This window comes from Phaseolus vulgaris, chromosome 10 (genome assembly GCF_051622355.1).
Source record: "Phaseolus vulgaris cultivar YP4 chromosome 10, ASM5162235v1, whole genome shotgun sequence".
NCBI classification, from domain to species: domain Eukaryota; kingdom Viridiplantae; phylum Streptophyta; class Magnoliopsida; order Fabales; family Fabaceae; genus Phaseolus; species Phaseolus vulgaris.
In genome coordinates, this window is record NC_143507.1 from 3345833 (window position 1) to 3356355 (window position 10523).

Here is a 10523-nt window from a genome sequence, read left to right on the forward strand (position 1 = left end):
ATGTTTTTATTTGTGCATGAACTGCATTGAAGAGGAATACATAAACTAATTTTGCAAATGAAGGAATTTATTTCATTTTTCTACTAGTTTTAATCTTCCTTGGGTATTCATGAAAAATTATCTAAACGAATTCTATGCGATTTATTAGTGTTAATTATATTAAGTTAGCTCATACAACAAGATGTTTAGTCATAAAAAAAAGTTGTTGGTTTACATTATCATAAACGCAATCTAATCTTAACAAACATTTTTCTTAAACTAAATTTTATGATTACTTATACCATTTTCACTTAATTTAATGCAATCACAAGAAAAGATATTAGCAAACACAAGTTAGGGTGATACATTAATCATCAATAAGTGTCTCTTTGATCTCACACAAAGGTACTAAAAAAATGCAAAATCAATCAATATTATATACACTAGAAAATGAACAAATCTACAAAAGCAAAATGTATCTTTTCTAATTGTGTCTCCTGAATAATGCAAAAGGTATAAATGAAAGAGCACTGAAGTTTGTTCATGAGAGCCAGAAACACTACTATGGACAGATGAACATCTCCTTCCAATGATCATCACTTTAGTAAAAACTCAACTGCAAAGTTGAGTACATAGTTGTTGGATCTTGGAACTGGTTAGATCTTGCATGAAGTATGTACTGGATTTACCATTGCTTGAGCATGTTACGTTCAGCTGGTTACCAAGCTGATTTGACTGCATTAGTGGTATTTCAACACCATTAATATCAGACATTAAGAACAAAAAACCTTTTTAAACGGTTAACATTGAGTACAAAGCATCTTTGGACATTGATAATAAAAATGTAGCATGTCATGAAAACATTGAAGTAATGATGTTTTTAGCCCTACAAATGGGTACTTTCACTTTTAATTCCTAAAAAATAAATCATCTATTTTTTGTCCAGTTTATAGAAAAGTGTCAAATGTGGTCTCTATTTCCATGAACAAACAAGGGACCAAAATGAAACAACTTACTCTGAAGATCAAGGACCACATGTAACACATTGTTATAAATGAGAGACTAAAAGAATACAATTTTGTATAACAAACATATGCCCTGTTCGTGAACTAAAAACATTTTTAATCTGAGAACATGTGTTCACTCACCAATATGATGTTTTCTTTGCAGATCGCTAAATAGTTTAGAGATTTTGTACAAGAATAGTACAATAATACATGAAAAAGATGTTACAGATAAATAACCCTATCATTTGTCGGTGAAAATATGTAATTTCACAGGATCTGATATTATTCATGAGAATAGGCTTTCATGTAAAATGCTTACCACACAATATGATGGTTCTGTATGGCAGCTCCATTTTGAAGTTGGAACACAAGACAGATAATGGCACCAGGAACAGTGATCATTTGCATCAACACCACGGAGAAGTGCGACAAGCCCAACAGCAAGCCTAACATACAAAAAGTTAACATGGACAGAAAAAATGGTCTATATGAAATATGACTACTAGGAAAACACAAGAATACAAATAAAAGGAAAACCACAAGAAAACAAATAAAATGACTGAAGATTTGGTTCCATAAAAATCTATGATCAAAGATTCCTAGACCATCTAAAGACACTAGACCCTCTGGGGGTTAGAGTGTGTTAGGATAGGCCCAGCTGTTCTATCAGAGTGTGTTAGGATAGGCCCAACTGTTCTATCAGAGTGTTTGGTGGTACCAGACTGTTTGTCTTTACCAGAGCTACTAGTCAGACCGTCTGTGGCATCAGTTTGACTTGCAGCATCAATTAGCATTTCCAATTCCTAACTGAATCACTATGCACGTGACTTTGTAATTATTTGGTACGTCCTTTTTGAAAGTTAGTTAGAGAACTTTAACTGTATAAATAGGACCTTATAATGCATAGTTATCTTTAACTTAGAGTTGAGAGTTCACGAGTGAGATAGACTTCGTGTTGTAATCTCATATTCTTTCTTAGTGAATTTCGTGTTTGTGGACGTAGATTGAGTTTCAGTTGAACCACGTAAATTTTTGTGATTTTTCATTTACTTTTCCTATTTACCTACTATATGTTCCTGTGGTTTCTTTTGTTATCGTCTAACATTTGTGACTAGTAAACGATCCAGTGAATTTGTGTCTATTTTTCTTACAAACTGGTGTGATGAGCATGGAGAGAAGGAAACTCAATCATCATGACTTCCACAAAGTATGAGGTTGAAAAATTCACTGCCTTGAATGATTTTGGGTTATGACGATTGAAGATGCATGCTTTTCTGATTCAACAGGGCCTCCTTGAAGCTTTGGAAGAAGAATCCAAGCTTCACAGAACCATGGCTGAGAAGGACAGGACTGCGCTATTGGAGAAGGCTCATAGTGCAATTGTTTTCAGTCTTGATGACAAGGTGTTAAGGCAAGTTTCGAAGGAGAAGACTACAGCAGGGCTATGGAAGAAGTTGGAAAGCTTGTATATGAAGAAGTCCCTGGTGAACTACTTGAAGTAGGCATTGTACTCGTATAAGAAGAGTATTGATAAGGTAGTCAATTAACAACTACAGGAATTTAATAAATTGATTCTTGGATCTTGAAATTATTGATGTCCAAATTGATGATGAAGATCAAGTGTTATCATTTCAAAGAGACCTTGTTGTATATAAGAGAAACTTTCTCTCGAGGAGGTTCAAGTTGCCTTGAACTCGAAAGAGTTGAATGAAAAGTTTGACATTGAGGCATCAAATACTGGAGATGGCCTGGTAACAAGGGAGGAGATTGTTTAACCATGATAACGGAGGAGGAGTTAGATGGAGGTTGAAGTCCAAAGCTCGTGATGGAAAGGTAGTAAACGTCTACCGGTGTTACCACTATAAGAAGGAAGGTCACACAAGAAAATATTTTCCTCAGTCAAAAGGTTGGAAATCCTTCTGGTAGACGGGTATGATGGACCATCTACGTATGGTGAAGCAACTCTAGTGTTGATGATTGTGAATGGATCATGGATGCTGGCTATTCATTTCACATGACACCTAATCGTCTATGGTTCCAACAGTTTGCAAAACTTGAAGGAGGGTATATTCTCCTTAGTGATAGCAGCGGCTATAAGATAACTAGCATTGGAACAATTAAGTTTTGTCTCCATGATGGAACTGAGAAGATGCTTGAAGAAGTTAGGTATGTGCCTAGCTTGAAACGAAATTTAATATCCCTTGGTGAACTTGAAAAGAAGGGCTATGTATTAAAGGTGAAAGGGGGTGTTGAAGGTGATGAGGAGGTCATGGTAGTCATGAAAGGTGTGAGGAAGAATGCCTTGTATATGCCTTGGAAGGTGTTGTAATCTCTAGGTCAACCTCTATTGATGAGAAGACCATCTACTCTAAGACAGATTTATGACACAAAAGGTTAGGTCACGTAAGCGAGAAGGGCTTCATGGAGTTGGACAAGGCTTGTTAAAAGCCTATAAAATTTGTTTCAACATGGGTCAGCAGATGACAAAGGGGACTCTTGATTACATTCATGCTGATCTATGGGATCCATCTCCTACTCCATTACACTCTAGTACTAGATACCTCTTGCCGATTATTGATGATTATTTGAGGCACCGAACGGTTGCAGGAACTCCTCAACATATTAAGTGTATCATTAGCAAAGACATTGTCTTCAATGAAACTGAAACGGCAAGACAAAAGTTTTTTAATGTATGCTTGTTGATAATAGTGATGCTGAGCTGAAAAGAAGCTTTGTGGCCTAAGGGTCTTAGCCAAGGAGCTGAAGGTGCAGGGTCAGGTTGTCACAGTCTACTGTGACAATAGTAGTGCTATACAATTTTCAAAGAACTAATTTTATCATGAGAGAATGAATCATATTGACGTGAAGCTACAATTTGAGAAAGGAGATTGCAGAGCATTTGTAAGGTGGCAAAAGTTTCAACGAATCATAATCCCTCTTATATGATCATAAAAGGTTTTGTCTGCCAGCAAGTTCTTTCATTACCTGGATCTAATCCAGTTGATAGGTGATTAAGCCTATAATGGGCTTAGAGGTAGTGAGTGTTTTATCACTCAAAATATGTGTTGAATCAAAGTGGAGATTTATAAAGATTTGATTCAGTAAAAATTTATGTTCAAAGGTTCAGGTTCCTAGACCGTCTAGAGGCACTAGAACGTCTTGGGGTTAGAGCATCTAGTGGTACAAGACCGTCTTGACCAGAGCTTCTGGCCAAATCGTCTGCTACATCAATTTGACTTCCAACGTCAGTTGGCGTTTCCAACTCCTAACTGAATCATTGTGCATGTGACTTTGCAACTCTTTGGCACATCCTTTTTTGGAAGTTAGTTAGACAGTTTTAAATGTATAAATAGGACCTTGTAATGAACAGTTTATCTTTAACTTAAATTTGAGAGTTCACTAGAGAGAGGCTTTGTGTTGTAATCTCAGATTCTTTCTTAATGAATTTTCTGTCGTTGACTGTTTCATCTAACCATGTAAATTCCTCTGTGTGATTCTTCGTTTACTTTTCTTGTTTACCTTCTGTCTATTCTTGTGGTTTCTTTCGTTATCGTCCGGTATTTGTGACTAGTAGACGGTCCAGTGAATTTGTGTCTATTTTCCTTACAATGACAATGCAGACAAAAGTGGCATTGCAATCACTCACAAAAGTGAATCTCATATTTACAATAATGAAGAATTGATCCATTTCTACCTCAATCTTGGGTAGCTAGGCTTTGTGAAGAAACACAAAACAAAATATTTCAAGAAATCCTAACTGTTACATTGGTTTGATCCAACATGAACTAGCTTTTTAGATCTTCTTAGTAGTGATAAAGACGCAGTAGCTAGACTTGCTCTAGCGTGACTTTCAGAAGCACTAAAACAAAAACATGCATGTTGAGACAACTACAAGTTACTACACCTTAGCATTTTTTTCCTGGTTCATTTACTATGGTACTCAGAACTGACACTATTTCTACTTCAGTTCAGAAAAGAGAATTCCTACCGTATTTAAAATTACTTAAGTTTCAAAGCAATCAAGTTACTATAGCAATTAACAACTAAAAGAGCTTGCATCCAATCTAGAGTGTAGAGTTCCATCGATGACATATCCTGTCTACATGCTATAATCTGCTTGTAACTTTAAGGGCAAGGTCAAAGCTTCTTTTCAATATTTATTATTTAAGACATATCTCTAATTATATTTGGTCACATTTTATCTTCTATGTCACTCTAGTTCTGTAAGCAGTAGAATTGGGAGATTCCTACCTAGTGCACTCCTGAAAAGGTCGTTAGGGAAATTCTAATGTCATTCAAGCCAGTAAAACATTACGATAAATTTTTCAAGAAGCATTAAATTGTAACATTATTTTCATGGGTTAACCTTAGGGAACCTTCTCAAATTTATATATATTTATTCATGGGCAAAATTAGCATATCATATACTGGTATTTTCAATAGGACCAAAACTTTCCATTGATTTATACTACTCTTGTACTATACTCCCTATTGAACATCAGAGAATTAAACCACCATTTGCCAGAGTTTACTCCACTATTTACATGAAAATTCAATAGAAGAATAGTCACTGATAAAAAATCATAAATATGATATTTTATTGCTATCTACCATTTGTTCACTATTAAAACATATAAGTACAAATTCCAATCAACAATAACAATAGAGTGAGTATTACATAGACCAGCTTTGCACGACATAAAAAGAACTATCTATCAATGTTTGTTTCCTGTTAGGATCTTTTCTGCAGAACTTTAATATTGGTTTCGTTACCAAAAACCTATGATCTAGTGTCTGTGTCTATACTATGAGCCTTAATTTCAGATTATTCATTCATTAGTGCCACTTGGATTGGAATCACATTATTTAGTTCTCTTTAGTCCTCAGAGATTCAAGTAGAAATTGCAGTTAGTCGTTCTAAAATTTCATATAACTACTATCATATTTTTTAAAGAATCTTCCTTTTTAAACCAGCCATTTTTCTTTGTTTGTATTACTTAATATCTGCTATGAACTATGAATATATGAACAATTATCTAACTAATATTCTCAAGAAGAATTATTTTAAAAATAATTGTCAAATTAATTAGAATCATGAAACTGATTTTTAATATACAGTAAATATGTAAGAGCAGATTTTGATGGGTTTGATCCGTTTTTAGCTTCTGCCTAAAGCATACAACTTGGTTTCTCATGGTACATGTATTTTTCTTTTAGTATACTAGAAACTGAATCCAAACCTCTTACTACCTGCGGTAAACCAAGACTGCATCTACCCCAATTACTTGAGGAAAGTCCAGGTTTCATGTTATATGTCAGCAGGGTTAATTATGTTAGAGTCTCTCCTTGCATCATACACTACAAAGAGCAACATGATCTCGAAAAATTGACACTTCAAAAAAATGCTTACCCAACAACAAGAATGACGAGAGAGAAGACCCATAAGAAGCACTGATATTTTTTGAATTTAGGCTTAGCTCGTCCAGGAGAATAATTTAGGGGAGCATATCGTTGGTTAACCCATCCGAACTGGGGACGTATCAGAAACACAAATCCGAGAAGAAATCCTGTAAGAAAGCCTCCAATATGAGCAAAATTGTCCACATGTGGGAGAATTCCCACTGCTAGATTGATAACAATGATTATCACAAGGGTGAGGAGTGCTGCTAGCTTCACATGAAAAGAAAATCATGATTTTCAGTAGGTTGCTTTTAAGATGCTCTTTGCTTGTGAAACACTTAACAGTTCCAAATGAGAAATTTAATATGCACCTTGTTCTCATATATAGTCCAGTTAGTAATCAGTTCTGAAAGCATGCCTCCCAGCAAGCCGAAAAGTGCACCAGAAGCACCCACAGAAATGTTTGACTGAATGAAAAGAGCAGAAAGCAAACTGCCCCCAAATCCAGATATGACAAACAGCAGTCCAATAAGCACTGTTGTATAAGCATGGAAGAATCAGTTATGAATTTAGAGCTAAACCAGGCAAACAATAACATGACACAAGAAAATCATACATCTTAGTTGAGCAACTAAAGTCTAAAAGATAACTTTTAGAGAAATCAAGTCTAAAACAAAAGTCTGAGATATTTGCAGGACCAAAAATATATATGTGATCCTATGTGTCCTCTAGTAGGTGATAACTACAAACCACGTAAAAAAGAAACAAGCCTTAATCTTCAATATTTTACATCATCACACATACGTACCAAACCCAAATTCTTGCTCTAGCCGAATTCCAATTACTAGAATACCCAACATATTTGCCAACAGATGGAAAACCCCAGCATGCAGCCACATACAAGAGATAAGGCGCCACCCCTGGTGTCTATGAACCACTCTGCTCACATCAAGAGCCCCCATCTTCTGTAACCTGAACAATAATCAAATCACGTATCTTCAATGCCAGTAACAGTCAAATTCATAATCCAGATTTCTCATCCGTTAATGAAAACCACTCATAAATAAATCCCAGTACTATTTCAACATCATCACCACCAACATTATGTGATACTAAATTCAAATAATACATAATCATAAACACTTAATAGTCAAAGCAATTAAAACTTGTTGATATCTCAAGATACTACTTAAAAGTATCTAAGTCATCCAACAACATGCATCATCCACAATTTACAATCTGTGATCTATAACAATTACAATGTGATATTCTATTTTGGTTTTTGTTTCTTATTCAACACTTTTATTCTTAATTTTTATTAAGTAACTGGCATGTTTATCTCCATTTCATTTTCTTTTCAACTTCCTCACTCTCTTTTCCTAATTCTCCTTCATTCTCCTATGCTTTGTCCCTCTTTCATTTTCTTCTGTTATTTTAAAAAAGAGGAATCTTAGGAACATTTTTTTCTAACACTCTTTCAAAGACTTTATTTTTATCATGAAAAATTATTCAAAACGAAAGAGAGTATTAGAGAGAGTAACCTTTCTCCATTTCTCAGTCTTAATAATCACAGTGAAACTTCAACAATAACTTTAAAACTAGAACTGTATTGAACACATAATCTCAAAGTAAACTAAAAGAAAGAAAAAAAGTACTGAAATATTCAAATACAATAATAACAGTAACAACAGTACAATTAAATGTCTTAAAGGAAAGTCCCCACTTCCCCCAACAGCATTTACAACCACAACATCAAGGTTTCCATTGAACCGCAATTGCAGCCAGATTTGTCCACCTATTATCAAGGATCATAACAATTCCGGTCCCTTTTTATCCAAAACTTTTTGCAATATCAAAGATCACTATTTCAAACGTTGGTACAATTACCCATAACTGAATAACACTTTAAAAACAATTAGTTTTAGAACCCATTTTAGTAAAAAGAAAAAAAAAACAAATTTTTACCCAAAATATGCTCACGAAAACTCGTTAAACCCAGACAGAGTATCACCAACGCAAAATAGTCTCATTGCACGACCAAAAAACCAAGGTGGTGTCAACAATAACATACAAGGCTGCAGTTGAGTTGATTGAACCGTGTGTGAATTGTAGTTCAAAAATTTAACTGTGCCCAATTCGTATGAATGACAAGAATAATACAAAAAGTGACTCACGTCAATGAAGAAGGACCCAAGAGGGGGTTTTCCTTGAAGGGCTGGAAGGAGAAGCGACCCAAGAAGGAGGCAATGCAGGAGACAGAGTTGTGGGGGCAGTTGTTGACATACATAGTGATCACAAACAAAACTATGTTAGCAACAACAAAGAGGGGTATCAACCAAGAGAACCACTTGCGGTAATGCTTCACTTCCTCTCTGGGGTACTGAACCGGGGAGAGAGTTTGCACGGCCACAGGGTGCACCATGTTGGTGTTGCTTCCCTTGGGGTTGACCCTGAGGTGGATCTCCAAGGGGCGTGGTTCTCCGGGCATGAATGTGGGTTGATCTGGTAAGAGTTTGGGAGTGGAATGGATGGAGTCAAAGGAAGGTGATGTGAGGATTTTAAGAAGGGATAATGAGGTTTAGCTCAACCACTTCGGGTGGACTTTTGAAACATTATTTGTATTTGTTTATCTAACCTTTTGTTTTCGTTGAACATGGAAATCTGGTTTTATACTCTCTCAATGAATTTTGGGAAACGGGGATAACGTCCTATAGAAAGGAAGTTCAGATTTTCAGCAAAGAAAAAAACAAATAGTTTTTTATTTTAGATAGGATAGGTTTTTTAGATTTTACTCTTGTTTACATGTAAATGACTCTTTAGAATAGGGATTCAATTGAGAGTCGATTACTCGATGGGTCCATAGTCCGCTACTAAAAATGTAAAGATGAATTTATTAACTTAGTCTATTAGACTTGTTTAGGTCTGTCATGCATAATTCGCAATTTGTATGGATCAATAGCAGGACGAGCGGGTTGATCCGCTGACCCGTATAAATAAAAAATTATATTTTATTTTTTTTGCAAAAAAAAATATCTCATGCACTCATTATTGCGGTGTAGTTTTTATTTTATTTTATTTTAAACAAAATTGGATTTAATATACTACAAATTGGAATGTGTTATTTTAATCATCTAAATGAGTTAATATTAAGAGTGAGAGTGAGTAGGTCTAGTTTTAAGTAAAGTCTTATAATTAAAATTTATTAATAAAAAATAATATAAAGAAGAGATTTCAATAGCATACTCTTTAACAAATTAGTAATCTTCATTAAAATATTTTGTAGCAAAATTTTGATAAGATACTCTGATACATTTACATACATATAGAGGAAAAATAGATACAAAACAAAACTTTAATTATTTTTAATCAAGCCTTCTAACAACCTCATACCAAAATTCATATTTTATCTTAATTGAATGAATTGAAACATGGATAAAATTTTAATTTTTCTACCGAAAAACTTGGTTCTTTTATAATTAATTTATTGTGATATTATTCTAAAGATAAAAGATATGGTTGTTATTATTTAATCTGTTGTGATATTATTCTAAAGATAAAAGATATGATTCTAAAGATATTATTTAATCTGTTGTGATATTATTATAAAGATAGAAGATATGATTGTTATTATTTAAATTTATTGTAATATTATTCTGAGAAAAAACTCTATAAATAGAGGATGACCCTCAACAAGAAAGGGGAGGTATTATTCTCTGCAATACATACTACACCATGAGTTCCCATCATCTCATTGTGATCCCCAGACATTCAAAAGTTGTGGTTACAAGGGAATCATCTTGGAGACCACCTCCAAGCTCCAGACCTCAAGTTTGGCAAGAACAATACCTTTATTGTGGTTCTTATTTTCTAAGGCAGGTAAGTGAGACACCACAAGGAATGGAGAAAACAATGTAGAAGAAAAAGAAAAAGAATACGAAGAAGAATGACCTCAATTAGGTGATAAAAACATGCAAAATGTTTTCTTTGTCGAGTTAATATGGTCATCTGTTTTATATTTTTTTTAAGATTAAGGTTTCCTTGAGGAGTGTATGTTTTTAGTTTAATGTCATTCTCTCTAACATGTTGGAGTGTCAGAGAAATATAGGAAAAATTTATGATCTTTGTTAGGGTTAAGAA

At 34.3% G+C, this 10523-nt stretch overlaps 1 protein-coding gene across 1 annotated transcript; it reads right to left on the reverse strand.

Annotated features, from left to right (window-relative positions):
- Positions 1 to 294: 294 nt before the first annotated feature.
- LOC137819695 (RHOMBOID-like protein 1) lies at positions 295 to 9123 on the reverse strand. The gene is made up of 6 exons (XM_068623613.2): positions 8561 to 9123; positions 7195 to 7358; positions 6758 to 6921; positions 6397 to 6656; positions 1306 to 1432; positions 295 to 714 (listed from the first exon to the last, which is right to left on the reverse strand). Exons 1-6 carry the CDS (start codon positions 8872 to 8874, stop codon positions 592 to 594), a joined length of 1152 nt encoding a protein of 383 aa, XP_068479714.1. The 5' UTR covers positions 8875 to 9123; the 3' UTR covers positions 295 to 591.
- Between the last annotated feature and the right edge of the window lie 1400 nt (positions 9124 to 10523).